The sequence below is a fragment of the Pongo pygmaeus genome, chromosome 2 (assembly GCF_028885625.2).
Source record: "Pongo pygmaeus isolate AG05252 chromosome 2, NHGRI_mPonPyg2-v2.0_pri, whole genome shotgun sequence".
Taxonomy (NCBI): Eukaryota; Metazoa; Chordata; class Mammalia; order Primates; family Hominidae; genus Pongo; species Pongo pygmaeus.
In genome coordinates this window covers 105,331,244-105,350,732 of record NC_085930.1, presented here as the reverse complement: position 1 = coordinate 105,350,732, position 19,489 = coordinate 105,331,244, and the positions used below count along the sequence as shown (strand labels likewise).

At 45.4% G+C, this 19,489-nt stretch overlaps 1 protein-coding gene and 1 pseudogene across 10 annotated transcripts; both read right to left on the bottom strand.

The window, feature by feature from the left end:
* Positions 1 to 6,420: 6,420 nt before the first annotated feature.
* On the bottom strand, positions 6,421 to 7,524 carry LOC129033372 (rRNA-processing protein FCF1 homolog; annotated as a pseudogene). The gene has a single exon (XR_008501577.1). The product of XR_008501577.1 is annotated as an rRNA-processing protein FCF1 homolog (transcript).
* NME6 (NME/NM23 nucleoside diphosphate kinase 6) lies at positions 6,421 to 18,504 on the bottom strand. Of its 9 annotated transcripts, none has more exons than XM_054481801.2 (7): positions 17,577 to 18,504; positions 16,727 to 16,930; positions 14,737 to 14,833; positions 13,034 to 13,136; positions 12,430 to 12,469; positions 11,380 to 11,540; positions 10,280 to 11,108 (listed from the first exon to the last, which is right to left on the bottom strand). In XM_054481801.2, exons 3-7 carry the CDS (start codon positions 14,824 to 14,826, stop codon positions 10,942 to 10,944), a joined length of 561 nt encoding a protein of 186 aa, XP_054337776.1. In that variant the 5' UTR covers positions 14,827 to 14,833; positions 16,727 to 16,930; positions 17,577 to 18,504; the 3' UTR covers positions 10,280 to 10,941. The 9 variants fall into 9 exon arrangements, with proteins under 9 accessions (XP_054337779.1, XP_054337776.1, XP_054337774.1 ...); XM_054481799.2 differs by having other exon boundaries at positions 17,594 to 18,504; XM_054481800.2 differs by having other exon boundaries at positions 17,568 to 17,642.
* Positions 18,505 to 19,489: the final 985 nt, after the last annotated feature.

The window sequence follows — 19,489 nt, the reverse complement described above, 5'->3', positions numbered from 1 at the left end:
TCTCCTTAAGTCATAATCAAACTTAAGTAACAGTCTATACTCATTGTCTTTGTTTCCTTAAATCCAAGTTCTCCATTTTCTTGCAATTTTCACTTACAGGATCATCTAAAATTTGTGGGTGAGGTTTCTTTACATTGGAAATTTGTAGGGAAACCCCACCTGGAACATCTAAAAATGGGAAAGAGTTGGGGGTCAGAGCCACGGATAAGATACGAACGTCCCAGATTGAGACTACGTGGGAAAAACATGTCTAGTGTCTGGGAAGAGATGTTATTTTGGGAGAGAGAAAAAAGCCACTCAATTGTGGTTGCACTGCCAGAGACCCGGTTACCACCCAGTCATCCATAGCACAGAAAGTCCCCCACTTACAATGGTTTGACTTCCATTTTTCAACTTTATGATGGTATGAAAATTATATGCACTCAGTAGAAACTGTACTTAGAATTTTGAATTTTGATCTTTTCCCAGGCTAGCAACACGCAATATGATACTCTCATGATGCTGGGCAGTGGCAGTGAGCCATAGCTCCCAGGCAGCCACACGTTACAAGGGTAAATGATGGACGCTACAGTTCACTGTGCTGCCCGATAATTTTGCCCAACCATAGACTAGTGTTTTGTTTGTTTGTTTGCTTTTGTGGCAGTGTCTCACTCTGTCACTCAGGCTGGAGTGCAGTGGTGAAATCTTGGCTCACTGCAACCTTCTCCAGGGCTGAAGCAATCCTCCCACCTCAGCCTCCCAAGTAGATGGGACTACAGGAACGTGCCACCACACCCAGCTAATATATATATATATATTTGGTAGATACAGGGTTTCACCATGTTGCCCAGGCTGGTCTCGAACTCCTGGCCTCAAGTGATCTGCCCATCTCAGCCTCCCAAAGTGCTGGGATTATAGGCATGAGCCACCGTACCTGGCCTAATGTAAGTGTTCTAAGCATGTTTAGGTAGGTGAGGCTAAGCTATGATGTCCAGTAGGTTAGGTGTATTAAATGCATTTTTGTCTTATAGTATTTTCAATTTAAGATGGGTTTATCTAGATGTAACCTCATTGTTAAGCCGAGGAGCATCTGTATTATCTTTGTAGGTACAGGCAAACCTACAGGAAACCTAAAATTCCGGTCTTGGCTCACAGTTCCCAGTCCCATGAGTTACAAATTTTCAATGGCTAACCAGAAGACAAACCAACCCAAACTACCTGCTTCTGTAAAATGCTCTAAGAGGGATGGGAGGAGCTATCTTCTCTCCCAGGACCTAAAATAAGAAGTGTGAAGCCTTAGGAAGAGACTGACATCCCCATTTATAATGAGAAAACTTTGAATCACAGAGGTTTATAAATGACTGAAATGCTTTTCAGAGAGACTATATTTTACCATTCTCACTCCCAATGCCAGAATTCTCTGACTCAATTGCATGAGAATTCTGGCCTCTACTTTTGGGGGTGGGGGAATTGTTGGAATTTCTCAATTTTAATCATTCTTGGTTTGACTCAAGCCTCCAGCCCCAGCTCTCTTGAGCTGCACACTCTCCCTGCCTTACCCTGCCCTCTGCCCCTTTGGAAACTCTCCTTAGTCCCAGGCTTCTCACTCTGAGAGACTCAGGCAATCCTGGGCCTCTAATCCCATATTGTAGCTGTGCATGCTATTGAGTTGGGCTTTCCATCTTAGCTGTCAAGGGCCTATTGTATTTTAATTTTTTAGAAATAGGGTTTCGCTCTGTCACCCAGAGTTCAGGGGCATGATCATAGCTCACTATAGCCTAAAACTCCTGGGCTCAAGCCATCCTCCTACTTCAGCCTCCTGAGTAGCTAGGATTACAGGTATACACCATTACACCTGGCTAATTTTTTTTTTTTTTTGGTAGTGACAGGGTCTCACTATGTTGCCCAGGTTGATCTCAAACTGCTGGCCTTGAGTGTCCTTTTGCTTCAGCCTCCCAAAGCACTGGGTTTACAGGTGTGAGCCATGGCACCCAGCCTAAAGAATCTATTTTATTAGGGGATTTGATGACTCAAAGTTTCCCTTTCTGCTAGTCTAATATTACAGTCACTCTTATAAAACAGCAATGGTATGCTTTGGCTATGGTGCTGTGGCTGTGGTCTACATTTCCTGGGGTTGGGTGTAAGAGTAACAAAATACTCTACTGGGGTGCTGCTGTAACAAAATACCTGAAACTGGGTAATTTACAAAGAACAACAGAAATTTCTTTCTTTTCTGTTTTTTTTTTTTTTTCCTTTTTTTTTTTTTTTAAGACAGGGTCTTGCTATGTTACTCAGGCTGGCCTTAAACTCCAGGCAGGGCTCAAGCAATCATCTTGTCTCAGCCTCCTGAGTAGCTGGGACTCCAGGCATGTGCCACTGTACCCAGCAGAAATTTCTTTTCTCACAGTTCTGGAACTGGGAAGTCCAAGATTAGGGCTCCTGCCCCTGGACCTGAACCTGGATCTTTGGCTTTGATGTTGGACCTTGTGTGTGGATATGAACTTTGAACCTGTACCTTGGAACTAAACCTCTGACTTGGATTTGTTCTGCATTTTGGAACTCACCTTAGACCTGAACCTTGGTCATGAAATGGATCTGAATCATTCTTGGGTCTTGGACATGGGACTTGGACCTCCATGTGTATCTTGGACTTAGGACCATGATCTGGACCTTGTAAATTGACTTGGACTTTGGACTTGGACCTTGGACTAGAATTTGTCCACGGCTGTGGACCTCATCTTTGGATCTGGATCTGGACCTGGTCTTGGATGTTGGACCTAGATGCAGGCCTTGATTTGATTTGGAACATGGACTTAGTCCTTGCACATGGACCAACACCCGAGTCTTTGGAACTGCATCTTGGACCTTGGATCTGAAATTTAAACAGGGAGGTGACCTTTATTTCTTGTATTTGACTTTATAACTGGAAATTCAATCTCTACCTGGATTTTGGACCTGGATCTCAGACCTTGCTTTTTATTGGGCCATGGATCTTATACCTGAAACATGGAAATTGTACCTGGATTTGGACCTTTGACTTGGACCTGGATCTGGACCCAGGGATAAGATTTGGACCTCACTTGCAAATTTTGGTAATGAAATTTTCCTTTGCTCCTGTAGTCCTTGGACCTAGGCTTCAGTCATGGATTTGGACCTTAGATGTGACCATCAGACCTTAGAGTTGAACCTAATTCCTGGTCTTCAGTCCTATAACTCAGAATGAATTATGCATAACCTTGGACTTAGAACTTAGATCTGGATCTTAGAGCTGATACTTGACCTGGTACTGGATATTTAACCTTGGACTTCAGACATGGATTTAATCTGGGCCTTGGGATAATTTAAGATCTAGAAGTGGACCTAGAATAAGACCTTGGCCTTCTGTGCCTGAGCCTGGACTTTGGAAGTGGACTTTGGGCCTTGTAACTCAACCTTGAATATGAGCCTCAAATGTAGACTGCGGGCCAGGCGCAGTGGCTCACACCTGTAATCCCAGCACTTTGGGTGGAAAGCTGAGGCAGGTGGATCACTTGAGCTCAGGAATTCGAGACCAGCCTGGGGAACATGGTGAAAACCTGGCTCTACAAAAAATAAAAAAATTAGCCAGGCTTGGTGGCACACACCTGTAATTCCAGGTACTCAGGAGGCTGAGGCAGGAGGTTCACTTGGGCCCAGGAGGCAGAGGTTGCAGTGAGCTGAGCTTGTACCGCTGCACTCCAGCCTGGAGGACAGAGTGAGACTCTGTCTCAAGAAAAAATAAAAAATAAAATAAATAAATAAATAAGAGAAAATACAGCATGTTTGTAAGATCTGTCTCTTGATGATCCAAGAAAGACAGGAAATAATTGCCAGAGTAATGCCTTGAGTAGGTGGGAGGAGACAGGATCTTCTGCACAGATTGGGGTAACTTTAAATAGGAACTTGGAAGGTTTGCCCATTGTTCATCCTAACAAGAAGGAAGCAGAGTACATAAGCACAGATGCAGATAGGTGGCTCAATGTGGTCTTGGGAGTCTGAAAAGTTTCTCTTCTGGCTGTTTTTGTTACTTTCCTGAAATAGGAAGTAAGGTTAACAGCTGGAGAGTGAGGAAGTGGGAGGAGGTGTTGGAGGTTTGAAGAGAAAGGAGAATACATGAATATATCTAGGAAAGTGGAGGAGTGGACACTCTAGGAAGACGTGGGAGACATAAGACAGGGATGTAGAAGGGACTATGACTTAAGAGTAAGATTTACTGATTTAAGATTTTCTTTTTTAGCTTAAAAGTAAGAGAGTGGTGGCTCATGCCTATAATCCTAGCACTTTGAGAGGCCGAGATCGGTGAATCGCTTGAGCCCAGGAGTTCAAGACTAGCCTGGGCAACATGGCAAAACCCCATCTCTACAAAAAATACAAAAATTTGTCCAGCATAATGGAGCATGCCTGTAGTCCCAGCTACTTGGGAGGCTCAGGTGGGAAGATCACCTGCGTCAGGGAGGTGGCAGTGAGCCGAGATCACGCCACTGCATTCCAGCCTAGGTGACAGAGTAAGACCCTGTCTCAAAAAAAAAAAAAAGAAAAAAAAAGAATTTAGAGATGGAGGAATTCTAATAATGTCAAAGATTAGAGTATGGATACTATTCATTACCATTAATAAAGGAACAATATGCCTGGTACTGTGCTGGGTGACAGGGATACATGCATGAAGAAAACAGCCTTTGCACTAATGAAATTTGTTCTCCCAGCAGAAAGCCAGATTTTAAACAAATAAGCTATGAGGCTGGTCTGAAGGTAGTGAGTTATCTCAGTTGTTCAGTTAGTTACAGGTTGAACGCCTTGTTCTACTCTTTCCCCTTTTTCACTGCTGCACTTGACTAGTCTTTAAAAAAAAAAAAAGATAGGAATCATGACTTATTACAATGGTGGTACATGTTATGAAGAGCATGATACACTGCATGACAGAGTAAAGAACTAGGAAAACCTAGTTGGACTGCAGGATGTAGGAAGGCCTTCCTATGGAAAGTACATTTAAGTTGGGACCTGAAGGAGAAACAGGAATGAGCCAGGCAGGAAGTAGGGGGACCTCATGGGTAAAGACCCTAGCAGGTAGAGAACGTCCATCAAGCTCCAGCACTAGGAGTGGGTGAGTGGTGAGAAAGGACACTGAAGAGTGCTGTGGGGGAGTGCTGGTCTTTATTCAGTGTGCAGTAGAGAGTTTTAAATGGGGGTGACCTGAAGAGATGGACATTTAAAAATAATTTTTTTTTTTTTGAGACGGAGTTTCGCTCTTGCTGCCCAGGCTGGAGTGCAATGGCGTGATCTCAGCTCACTGCAACCTCCGTCTCCTGGGTTCAAGCGATTCTTCTGCCTCAACCTCCCGAGTAGCTGGGATTATAGGCAGGCACCACCATGCCCGGCTAATTTTGTATTTTTAGTAGAGACAGGGTTTCACCATGTTGGTCAGGCTGGTCTTGAACTCGCGACCTCAGGTGATCTGCCCTGCCCACCTCGGCCTCCTAAAGTGCCAGGATCACAGGCGTGAGCCACCACACCCGGCCTAAAAAATAATACTTTTTTAATGTGTGTGGAAAGGTGGATTGAGGGAGGGGGTGGATGGTGAGAGTGGAAGAGACAAGTTGGGAGGCTTGAGATCCAGCAAGAGATGAAGGGCGCTTGGGCCAGGATGAAGCAGTGGATGTGGAGAGCAGCAGACACACCGGACAATGATTTCAGACGTGGGTGCAAGACTCGGTGTTTCCTTCCCTCTTTTCTCCTGGCTGCTCCTCCCTTACTGCTTCCACCTGAGCTCACAGATGCCCCAAACCTAGTCTTCATCTGAAAACCTGTGAGAAAAGATGATTAAGTCTAAGTTTTGGAGTGGCTACACAGCAATACGGTAGCAATAGGTAACTAGTGTGCACAGCTAAAGATGGGGGAAAACCAACACATGTTCACGATTGTTCAATGTGAAATTAATTGTAATAGCAAAATTTTGGAGACCATTTAAATGCCTGTTATTGAACAGATTATGGTATGCCCACACATGGAGTATTACACAGCTGTAAAACACAGAATAAAGAAGACTGTTATGAGCTTTTATGAAGTGACTTCTAGATTATATTTCAGGGTTAAAGAAAAGACAAAATGCAAAGGAGTATCATGACGTATGTTACCTTTTGTGTGAGGAGGAAGGGGAAACACATTTTTTCAAAAAGAAATGTAAGAAGAGTAAACCAGAAACAAGTACAATGGATTTTTTTTTTTTTTGAGACAGGATCTTGCTGTCACCCAGGCTGGAGAGCAGTGGCACAATCACGGCTCACTGCAGCCTCCACTTTCCAGGCTCAACTGATCCTCCTGCCTCAGCCTCCCAAGTAGCTGGGACTACATGCATGTGCCACCATTTTTATTTTATTTTAAATTTTATTTTATTAAAACTTTTAAAAATTATTTTTTTACCTGAACTACACAGATGTAAAAAATTATTTTATTTTTCTAAAAAGATGCAACAAATTATTTCTTACTGTAAATGACAATTTATAATTGTATAAATTTATGGGTTACAAAATGATGTCATAATCTGTGGATACAATGTGGAATAATTAAATCAAGCTGCTTAACATATCCATCACTTCAAATACTTAGCATTTTGTAGTGAGAACATTTGAAATTTACTCTTAGCAATTTTGAAATGTATAATACTCTACTAACTATATTCACCACACTGTGCAACAGACCTCAAAAAAATTATAAAATGAATTCTTCCTGTCGGAGATTTTGTATGCTTTGACCATCATTTAAATTTTTTAAATGCAACAAAATATCAATTTCAAAACAGCATGAAAAATTGAGTGTGTTTAACCATACTCAGCTGATAACAGGGCAAATGAGTTGAACAGAATAACATTCTATTCCATGTTTAATGAACTGGCAACAAGACAAAGTTGGTGGAAGAAAGGCAGAGGAACTTGGGCAAGAATTAGAACCGAGGGGCTCCATAATCATCTGACATCAGTTCCCATGTTATATCTATGGTTAGAAATGTACATGATAGGAACTCCAAGAATCTTAGGATTCTTCTAAGGTCCCAGGTTCATGGCTACAACACTTATGCTGAGTTACTCTCTGTGCTAAGCAGTTATCTGCACAGATTCCTTCCTGTGCATGGTAATTTGGTAATCGTTCAAATTTTGGATCCTTGGCGATCCTTTAAGCCACTTGATACTTTGCCCCAATTTCTCAGTTTCGGCCTTTACACAATCAGTCATACAAGGGATACACTTGGCATATAGACAGTTCATCACTGATTGCAGTATGTCTCATTTGGCTCCAATGGAAAAGTTGGTAACGTTGGAATCAAACAGGATGTGGTAAGGTGGACCCAGCTGTGTAATATATTGGAAAAATAAGCAGGAAGGGTATTGGGGAACTTTTCTTTCCTTCAGCATGCTGGGATATTTCTTTTCTTTTTAGGTCTTTATCATTTTCTTTAAGCCTGTGATATCAGAGACTAAGCATTCGCTTCATGGTCGCAGACTTCCTTGTTTTCTTTTGCTCTCCCATGCTCATGTCATACTCTTATTTTTTTAAGACAGGGTCTCACTCTGTCACCCATGCTGGAGTGCGTGCAGTGGCTCAAACTGCACTGAAGCCTCAATCTCTGAGCCTCAAGCAATCCTCCCACTTTGCCTCCCAAGTAGCTGGGACACAAGCATGCACCACCACACCCAGCTAATTTTTTTATTTTTATTTCTGTAGACACAGGGGTCTCACCATGTTGCCCAGGCTGGTCTCAAACTCCTGGACTTAAGTGATCCTCCCATCTCAGCCTCCCAAAGTGTTGGAATTACAGGCATGAGCCACTGCGCCCAGCCTATTTTTACTTTTTATAGAGACAGGGTCTCACTATGTTGCCCAGGCTACAATTGGTTTGCTATAGGGAATAGTTTTTTTTGTTTTGTGGTTTTTTTTTTGAGACGGAGTCTCGTTCTTTCACCCAGGATGGAGTGCAGTGGCACAATCTCGGCTCACTGCAAACTCCACCTCCTGGGTTCAAGAGATTCTTCTGCCTCAGCCTCCCGAGTAGCCAGGACTACAGGCGCGTGCCACCACACCCCGCTAATTTTTGTATTTTTAGTAGAGACGGAGTTTCACCGTGTTAGCCAGGATGGTCTCGATCTCCTGACCTTGTGATCCGCCTGCCTCGGCCTCCCAAAGTGCTGGGATTACAGGCGTGAGCCACTACACCTGGCCATCTAAACTTAATTATCTCCCAAATGTCCCGTTTCCAAATATCATTACATGGGGGTTAGGGCTTCAACATATGCATTTTAGGGGGATATAATTCAGTCCATAGCACTTTGTCTTTTGGTGGACCTGGGTGCTGGGTGTGGTCATTACTATTGGAGTGTCATTGCTCTCACATCAGTGCAAAGGACTATACGTACCTACATACATACAAAAACATATTTACATCTATCTCTATAGATTTAAATACACAAGTTCACACTGATATCACCAATTCAACACCACAGGGTTTATTCTAGTTTTCTCCCTTTCCGTATTTGTGGGAGCCAGGTTTTTATGAGAGACAATTTTAGTGGGAGATAATTCTGTGTCTCTTGTGGAGACACAGAATTCTGTGAAAATAGAATTTTCTGTGAAAATAGGATGAAAATAGAATAGAAACACAAGAATTTATGAAAATAAATGTTTGCATAATTAATTCTGTGTCTTAATTGTCGGAGATTTTGTACCCTTTGACCACCATTTAAATTTTTTAAATGCAACAAAATATCAATTTTGTTGATATTTTGTGGGCTGAGATGTTGACAGATTTTGTTCCAGACTATTTCAAGGATTTTTTTTTTTTTTGAGATGGAGTTTCACTCTTGTTGCCCAGGCTGGAGTGCAATGGCATGATCTCGACTCACCGCAACCTCTGCCTCCCGGGTTCAAGCGATTCTCCTGCCTCAGCCTCCCGAGTAGCTGGGATTATAGGCATGCGCCACCACGCTTGGCTAATTTTTGTATTTTTAGTAGAGACGGGGTTTCTCCATGTTGGTCAGGCTGGTCTCGAACTCCCAACCTCAGGTGATCCACCCCCCTCAGCCTCCCAAAGTGCTAGCATTACAGGCTAGCATACCTGGCCATTGTGCCCAGGTATTTCAAGGATTTTTGTACAGCAAATGGCCTTAGAAGACAGAGATAGTATCTCCCTAAGATTGTGGTTCCTTAGCCGTGATGCAAACCTGCTGTGTGTTAACACTTTCCTGGGCCTGCCAGTATTGCCCTGTGGGACTTGGAGGGCAAGAGGGACCAAGGCTAACACACTGCCTGCTGTGCCCTGAGCAGTAGTCTCTGCCCAAGTAATCTTGTATTTTCTGCCAGCATTCATGAAGCTGGCTCCCTAACACAAGAAGTTGTTGAAAGTTCTACTCAGCTTCTTAGCCTCTCAACTGCCTCTTCCAGAATCAGCAGGTGCCCTTATGGAAAAAGTGGCTGTAAGTCCCAGGCTCACTTCTCTAAGTTTCCTTTGTGTCCTGAATTTTGGTTCTATATTGCCAGCTGATGCTTTCAGATAGATGCTGTTTATATTTTGCACAGCTTTTCTAGTTGTTCTCTATGTTCAGTGGGTCCAAATTTCCTGGTCTACCATTAGTGAAAGTGGTAGATGGTGAAGGCAATTTTCAACTCAAAGAAAGGTTTCAAGGCCACCAAAAAGAGAGAAATACACATGTACTGAGAAAGAAAGTCGACCTCTCATAAGAAGTGTCACAGGTTTGTTAGGTCACACACATACCAAACTGACCCATTTGATCCTGAAAATAAAGACTGTCTCGTGCCCCAGACCCCTCCTATGGATACCCTATTTGACCTTGAGGCTTAGTTCCAAAACCAGCTACATCTTTTATAAAAGCCTTTCCACCCTATCTCCTTCACCTCCTCACCCAGCCAAAGGAAACCTTCTTTCCTCTGTTCTCCCACAGGACTTCATACCTGTTAGGGCACTTCTCCATCTCTGCCACATGTTATAGTTGGCTGACTACCCAAATTTATAATTAGCAACTTGAGGACCCAATCATGTCTTAACCATCTTTGCATTTTTCAGTATGCCTTGAATTAGAGAATTTATGAAAATAAATGTTTGCATAAGCTGATAAAGGAGATGAAGAAAAATGCAGAGAAGGAGAAAACCAAGGGCATGGGATCAGAAAATCCAAGAGAAGAGAGTGTTTCTGGAGAATGAAGCAATAAGTGAATGCTGCTGAGAAGTCAGAATGATGAAGTCTGAAGTTTCCCCTAAATGTGGCAGCACAAAGGATTCAGGAGAACACTGACTTTTATTGAGGAAGACACGCCAAATGTTGCTTGGAGTCACTGCATTTTTTAGGCAAGTCAATTAGACAAGCTTCTTTTTTTTTTTTTTTTTTTTTTTTGAGAGAGAGTCTCACTCTGTTGCCCAGGCTGGAGTGCAATAGCACGGTCTCGGCTCACTGCACCCTCTGCCTCCCGGGTTCAAGCAATTCTCCTGCCTCAGCCTCTGAGTAGCTGGGATTACAGGCATGCACCACCATGCCTGGGTAATTTTTGTATTTTTAGTAGAGATAGGGTTTCACCATGTTGGTCAGGCTGGTCTCGAACTCCTGACCTTGTGATCCGCCCGCCTCAGCCTCCCAAAGTGCTGGGATTATAGGCGTGAGCCACTGCGCCTGGCCTGGCAAGCTTCTTCTTGAAGAAGGATGAACAGTTCTCAGCAAAGAGGAGTCATCATTCTTCTGAACCACCATGAACATTCCAGAGAAGAGGTAGACAGAAAGCTAGATTCTGGAGGATGTGCTGCGGTGAGCTAGGCCCTCAGGCAGGTGGTGGTGCCCAGCAGAAATGGCACTATAAGCCCAGGCTTCCCTGGTCCTAGGAGAATGTTTTAGACTAGATGTCTAAGAGAAAAGTCTGGGCACTGCCACTGGTCTTCATAGACCTGCATCAGGCTGGTCCTAGGCCTCCTGTTCCAGCTACATAGTGGACACCTCCCTCTGGGCTATAGCACACAGGGCCACAGCGCAACTGGGGCTCTTCCTCCTCATACCAGCGCTGTTCACTGAAGTCAGGGAAGAAGGCTGCAATCTCTCTGCTGGCTGAAACCACAGAGTCTGTAAGGGGAGATAAGACAGAGAAGGGGTTCTCACATGGTAGAAGCAAGAGGCAGTCATAATCAGCTTCAGAATCCTGAGCCTCTACTCTGCCTGCCCCTTCAGTCCTGGGGCATGTAAAGAAAGTCCACAGGCCACATCTGCCAACATGGCTACAAAGACCAGAAACACCAATGGAAGAAAGCTCACTGGAGGGACCTGGCTGTCAACTCTATCACACAGCCTGCCCACTAAACCCAAAATATCCTATGGCTATGGACAGGGGACTCACCCGAACCATGGGTGGTGTTGCGGGTGTCAGTGAGGCCGAAACTCCCACGGATGGAATCTGGGGCCACATGGCGTGCTCGGAACACTCTGGTGGGTCCCATGAGCGTCCTCCAGAGCTGGATGGCATCCTTGTGGGCAAGGATGTAGGCTCGGATTGGCCCGCTGTGAACAAAACAAGAACATGTAAAGAATCTGGCCATCTAGACTAGGAGGGTGTGCTGTGAGCAGGGCCTGAATAAAAACACACTCTACGTTCTGAGAGTTTTCCTGCCTTTCCCGCTGAGTACCAATGCTGCTTCAAATAGGTGATGCAGGGCCCCTGCTGGTGTACATAAAGCCTGCAGAGATCAGCAGGGTGGCTATGCAGCATTCAACAGGACTCTTCTAACCACCACAGGACAGGTGCCTAACAGGTCAGCATCAGCTCAGTGGCAGCCCCAAACCCATGTTTCTTCAGATTTGACATTGATTACAACTTTATTTTATTTTTTGAGATGGAGTCTCGCTCTGTTGCCCAGGCTAGAGTACAATGGTGCAATCTCGGCTCACTGCAGCCTCTGCTTCCTGAATTCAAGTGATTCTCCTGCCTCAGCCTCCCGAGTAGTTGGGATTACAGGCACCCGCCACCATGCCCGGCTAATTTTTTTGTATTTTTTTTGTTTTTTTTGAGACTAAGTTTCACTCTTGTTGCCCAGGCTAGAGGGCAGTGCCACGATCTTGGCTCACTTCAACCTCCGCCTCCCAGGTTCAAGCGATTCTCCTGCCTCAGCCTCCCGAGTAGCTGGGATTACAGGCACCTGCCACCATGCTGGGCTAATTTTTTGTATTTTTATAGAAACAGTGTTTCACCATGTTGGCCAGGCTGGTCTCAAACTCCTGACCTCAAGTGATCCACCCACCTCGGCCTCCCAAAGTGCTGGGATTACAGAAATGAGCCACCGTGCCTGGCCTGATTACAACTTTAAAGAATGGCAGTGAAATGAACAAATCCATTTGGGGCAGGGGAGATTAGCCTCAGTGGATAAAGATGCTGGAACCAAATTAGAAGTACCTGGCCATGAATTCCACCAGCCGCTGATAGAAAAAACGCCCTGCAAAGAGAGAGGACCTTCATCAAGATACCTTCATCCTGGTGCCCAAGGCAACTTTCTGTACTTCTACCTCCTTACCTGGAATAATAAAAATTGTTTTAGAGAAAAGAACAAGGACCTTGGAGTCTGACAAACCTGGGTCTGAATCCAGGGTCTGCCACCTACAACCTGCGTAGTTTTGGGTAAATCATTAACCTCCTAAACTTGGCTTCCTAATCTGTGTACGAGGGATATAACACCTACTTTTTAGGGTTGTTGGGAAAACTGAATGAAAAAATGAGCATTAGGACAATGTTTGATGGTAAACATTCATTCACTATATGTTAACTACTGATATTATCAGACATAAAACTAAGTTTCTGGTTGGGACTACAAGGTAGAACCCTCCTTGGGAAAAGATGGATAATCATGAAAAGTGTGTGTTTTAAACCAAGATTTTAGAAAACTGGCTGCAACTGTACACGGTTGGTAGGTCAGAGAGCCTGCCATTGTGTTCCAGGTAAAATCTCTCTTATGGCCTCTTGGGATTGAGGCACCTTCCATTCAGAGGACTACTGATCCTACCTTCATGCTCTCGGTAAAACCTCTGGCAATCTTCCTTTCTCCACAGTAGTTCTCTCATTCGTACAATCAGGAACTTGTTGCTTAGAATCTGCTGATGAACAGCCTGAATAAAGACCACCCCCAAAATAAAAATCAATCAGGAGACTGAAACTGACCAAAAGAAACCATGAGGACCACTTGTTGCTCAGGACTTGAGGGTTTGTCCCACTGGACGGTGAGAAGACGAGGTGGGGTGAGGTCAAGACCTTCAGTCACACAGCCAGAGTGAGCGCCTTGGGTGAAAGGGGATAGGATGCGCTGTCTCTGCTCTTCCATACCTATAATCCCTTGAGCTCAAGACCACAGGACCCACCACTCAGACCACCGTAAAAGTCTTGTTAGTGGTCCTGCCTTGGGTTTCTCTCACTCCCTCCAAACCATCACACTTGATAGATGAGAAACTCTATAATTTACACGTCACACTCTGGTCAGAAGGTGTTAAGCAGTTCCTGTTATTCAAGGAATGAAGTGCAACCACTTTAGCCCAGTGCTCAAGGTTATACTTTCCTTACTCTGTACCAATTCTCTAGTCTCACCATCGCAGGCTGCCTGCGGCCCTCAGACCCATCACATGCATTCCTGCCTCAGCGTCTCCCTTCTGTGCAACACCTGTCCTTCTCCTGGCACTAACCAAAGTTTACCATTCCTTTGAGGCCCAGCTGAGTCCTGCCACTTCCAGGCGCCCATTCCTGACTGCTTGGATCTTCCTCTGCACCATAGTGGGCTTACTTAGCAGTGCTACTCAGTTAGTATTTATCAAACTATGGTACACAGAATGTGAAAATGACCCCGAGCCCCATCAAGATTTCCCACCCTAATCTTCAGGACTGTGAATATGATGCAATATGATTATGTTACATTACATAACAATAGGGATTTTGAGGGAAATTAAGGTTACTAATCAGTTGATTCTGCTGTAATCAAAAGGGAGATTATCCAGGTGGGCCTAATCAATCACATGAGCCCTGTGGGATTAGAATTGTGACGGCTTCTCAATGCCAGGCATTTTCTCTGGCTAGAGGCTGAAGAAGTCAGAGAGATTCAAAGCATGAGAAGGATTCAATGCACTGCAGCTGTCTTGAAGACAGACTGGGCCATGTGATGAGGGATGTGAGTGGTCTCTAGAAACTGAAAGGAGTTCCTGCCTGAAGGCCAACAGGGAAATGGCAGCCTCAGTCCTACCATCACAAGAAATCAACTCTGCCAACAACCTGAATGAGTCTGGAAGTGAATTCTTCCCCCAGACCCTCCAGATAAGGGCCTGATCAGCCAATACCTTGACTTTGGCCTTGTGAGACTTTAAAAGCAAACAACTCAGCCAAGCCTACTGGAACCTCTAAACTATTGAACTGTGAAATAACAAACGAGTGTTGTTTTAAGCTCTCAAGCCTGGAGTAATGTGTTATGTAGCAATAGAAACTAACAAATATACATTGTCTTGATATTTGGTTCTATTATTTCTTTGGGTCCTTTCTTATATTTTAGGTCTGCCTCAAGTCTCCAATAGATTCTTAGTCTCCTTAGGTCAGAGTTCATGGCTTCTAGCTTTGCCTCCACAGCATCCAGCACAAGTCTGTGTTGTCAGTCACCATAAATGGCCCAATGGCACCTGAAGCAGTGGCAATTCCCAGGGCATGCGGTAGAGGCTTAGGATTCATTCTTACCTCTAGAATCAGCGGATGGGCGACTGCATCAGGCTTGATCAGGGCTAGAGTGAGCTGGAGAGCCTGAGGGCTTCGCAAGATTGAGGCCATCTCACTCCTGCCATTAGAGAGCTGTATTAGGAACCCTTCAGGACGACACTCCCAGCCTTCCCTACATTGGAGCCACGCAGTCTTGCAAGCCAACGAGTGCTCTCACTCCTGACACTCATAAAGAACCTGATAGTTTCATCTTAAGGCCATATACATTATTTTATTTAATTGCCCATTTGGGCTCATGGGATCAAGGGAAGGGAGTGGTAGAGGGAGCATTCAAGTTCCCCCGTGGAGTATACAATCTAGTGCAACTGTAAGCCTATGAGGGAATTACCCATTAAAAGAAACTCAAGTTTAAAAACTACCTGTCTCTGCCAGTATCCCTTCCTAACTTCCTTTTGTATTTTACAGAGGATTTACAATTTATACTCCTAAACAGCCTATCCACAAGGCCTATTCATAATGATGAATTCCTCTCTTAAAATCTTCCATCCCATAGTGCTCTTCTATCAAATCTAGAATTGGAAGATTGATGGACAGGAACTGAGGTGCTACCAGGATACCAAAAAGTCTGCTGGATAAACACCATCTCTATTCTAATATTATGGAGAGATCAGGATCTCCAGTGCCCAAATCAAACCTGTTAATACACTCAGCTGTCCTCAGTGGCAAGACCTGTCAACAAGCAACTCCAACATCAGGAACAAGTCATAACCATTTTGCATCTGAAACAGTGCTTGACACAAAGGTGCTTGATCAATTTTATTTACTAAATAAACCTATATAGTCTTATTTCTATTCATCTTTGTATTCCTAATGTCTAGCATGGTGTAAGAGCTCAATATTGTAGAAATGATATAATGGACATAAAAGCATTTTATAAACTGGACTAAGGGAATTTTGAGGTCTTTTCCAACTGTGAAATCCGAGTTATACGTGAGAAATTTATCACCTCTGCAGGAGTAAAGACTTTGTCTCAAAATCTCATCTCAATATTATCTCTCATTTGGCCATGCGTAGTGGCTCACACCTGTAATATCAGTACTTGAGGCCAGGAGTTTGACCTGGGCAACAAAGCAAGACCCTGACTCTACTACATATGTGTGTGTGTATATATATATAATATATATGTGTGTATATATATAAAATCATTTGTCGACAAATACAGAGAAGGCTTCCATTAACATAGGCAGGGACAGAGTCTAGACAACATTCTCATTTATCTTATCCTAAAAACTGTCAATCATGTTAAAGGTGGTATTAGAATCTGGCCCAAGCAAAGAAACTGCCATGGTCTCTCCTATTCATGTCCTTTCTACAGCTTTCAACCTGATTTTCCACTCAAACCATAAAGCCACACCCAATCTAACCAGTACAAGATCAGCTAACCCACTCTCCCTAATGCCACAGGTGGTAACACGTCATTTTCAGCAACTGTCTACAGAGACATCCATGACACCTCCCCTTCCTCACTCTTCATATCCACACGATCACCAACTTCTGGCAATTTTCCCTACCTAATATATCTCAAAACCCATACCATTCTCCCACCCTCAACTGCTACCACCATAACTCTAAGACATCATCATTCCCCTCTGGACATCTGGACATCTTTGGTCTCCCAGTTTCTGTCCTGCCAACCTCTACAATCTCCACACAGCAGCCAAAGTGAACCACACATGCAAATTTAATCATATGGTTCCCCTCCTTAACCCTTTAAAGGGCACCCTGCTCTTAGAATAAAAACCAAAATCCTTATCACGGCCTCCCAGGCTCTGCATGATCTTGTGGTTCCCCACGTACCTCTCTAGCCTCATCTGGAACCCCACACTCCCTAAGTTTCTCTAGCTCCAACCTCATGGGCCTTTCAGTTTTGAAAGACTTTCTGGCTTGACAGCCTTTGTGTGAGTAGTTTTCGCAGTCCTGAATGTGCTTTCTCTGGTTGCCTCCTGCTCACCTTAGTGATCTTAGCTCACTTCCCCTTACACTTTCTCACAGCTCCTTGCAAGTTCTCTTCAGTTCCGTCTTCACCACCAGAAGGTGTAAGCAGTACCTAGCACACAGCTGGCTCTTAACAGTATCTGAATGTACCAACGAATGCACCTCATCCAGCCATTCCAAGGCCAGGCTGCTAGGGGTTCTCGTGGCAAGAACACGCGGCCTGTAGGGAGGACATGGCTCCTTTACTAACGCAGCTAAGTTGTGGCTGTCTTGACTCTTGGTTTACAACAAACTGACAAGTCGAGAATCCTGTTAGACTTAAAGGTGACTCCATCAGAGAATTAAAAATTTTAGGCAGGGCGCGGTGTCTCACGCCTGTAATCCCAGCACTTTGAAAGACCGAGGCGGACGGATCACGAAGTCAGGAGATCAAGACCATCCTGGCCAACATGGTGAAAGCCTGTCTCTACTAAAAATACAAAAAAATTAGCCAGGCGTAACGGCGCGCGCCTATAGTCACAGCTACTAGGGAGGCTGAGGCAGGAGCATTGCTTGAACTCTGGAGGCGGAGGCTGCAGTGAGCCGACATCGAGCCACTGCACTCCAGCCTGGCGACTGAGCCAGACTCCGTCTCCAAAAAAAAAAAAAAGTTAAGCTGTCGGTACACTGCCCCCCCAGCACTTGAGAGGGCCACCACTCGCTTCCTGGAGGGCGGCGGCCCAGCACTGGTCCACCCACGCGCGGCCGGGACCTGCGCCCCTACCCCTGTGGCCACGCCCTCCAGCCCCCCGGGCTCACGGCCTCAACTCTCGACCCAGCCCCCTACTTCTCTAGGCCTGCAATCGCGCAGCCCTCACCCCTCGTACCCGGGGCCTAAGCCCACCCCAGATTCTGGGTCATTCGGAGCCCCAGTGCAGCGGAAGTCCGGCTCCGGGTTCACCTTGTCCTCCGGCACAGGGCCCGGCCACCAGGCGCCACGCTGGATAGCCTGCGGCCCTCGCGGGGTCCTTCAGGCGCTCGCTGGGCAGCCCTGCTCGGGGTCCTCGTCCGGTTGCGCCGCGGGGTGAGGCAAGGTGTGAGGATCCCTGGAGGGCGGCGGGTTTCCCAGGCGCATGCACTTGCGGCGGACGGGACGAGAGGATGAAGCCGTCCTGGGCGCCGGAACTCGCTTGTGAGAACCGCCCCTCGGAAGCCGACCTGGGCGCCCTCGGCGGGAGGGAGTGCTGGGCGGGTTGCTGGCGCAGCGCTACGCAGTGTGGCGGAACCCAGAGGACCGGACGGGCTCGTTCAGGGTGGCGGCCCGGCGGGGGCGATGCCCGCCAGCAGAGACACCGATGGGAACCTTGCCCAGTTATTTTCTTTGCCTAGGGTAGTTCCTGGAACATGGTTGATGCCCAGTATTTGTCAAAAGTACGCGGAGGGCAAAGAACTTAAGCGCTGGATCGCGAAGGCACAGGCCCTTCAAAGTCTTTTGAGCTCTGAGCGATACATTAGCGTGAAGGATCGTAGCTAATATGGGGGTTGATGAAAGAGGATCCTTGGCTGGAGTCCAGGTGTGCATAGGGCATGAGGAAAGCAAGTCATAACGGCCTTTCACGTGTCATTAGGAATCTGGGCAGCAGGGTGTGGTTTGGGTTACTCTGGAGTCTATTGAAGCAGCCCAGGATGAGGAGATGAGAACTGGGGGTATTCCTGGTGTGTACTGTGATGTGTGGAGAGGATGGGGACAGGGAGAATGGATCGGGGGTCAGCTGTGGCAGGTGTGACCAGAAACTTGGTGACAGGTTGAATAAAGATGGTAAAAAAAAAAAAAAAAATGTGTTTTGGTTTCTTGGGGTTTTTTTTTGAGGGAAATCACTGAGAATGAGAAGAGTGAAAATAAACGATAACTGTCATCAATTTAAAGACTTACTTGCACGTTTAACTGACTTCAGTGTCTGCCTACACAGGTATTGCCCTCTTGGAAGGTTTGTCCCCAACTCCTCATGGCTTCTCTCTCTGCAGCAATAAGAAGCCACTTCCCAATAGTTTCCTGATACCCACTCACCTTTGGGAACTTCTGAGGAAAGTTTTGCCAGTCTCTCCAGAGACTCTTGCATCTCCTCTCTTTTTGTTTAGACCCTTGACCACCACCCCCTACTCTAACTTTAACTCCTCTGATACTCAGTTCCAATCCTAACCCAAGCCCTAGTCCCTGAATTTATAATCCTTTAATCCTAGACCTGGTCTCTAGATCCTGAGCCCTTGATGCTTATCTTCTAACCTCCTAATCCCAACCTCAAATCCCTAAACCTCAACCCATGAATTCTGACCTCTGATTCTCAAACCTCAAGCTCCCAACCCTGACTCCAAAAATGACAACCCATTACTTCTCCCTATGCGGAATCACTGACAGAGGGAGTTTTAGCAACTGAATCTGCAGCGGGTCAAAGGACCCAGTGAGTTAGGCAGCAAACTACTCTAAATACAATATATGGTGGATAACAGCAAGCCTAAACAAATCTTCCTCAAAGATGAGCAACACAAGTCTCAGTCATTATGATTATACCTCTGTATCTCAACAAAGGGGCTTAAATCAGCAAGTCATCCCAGCCCCTGAAGGAAGAGAACAGTCCTTGTAAGTTGCAAAGCTTTCAGAGGACATGGGTGGCTCAGTAAAGCCCCTGTTCTAGGACACAGCAAAAGAAACAACACAATAACCACCATGGCCCAGCAGATGAGGGCCACAGCCAGCATCGTCACCCCTGAGTCTGCCTTCCCAGTATGATCATCAGGACTT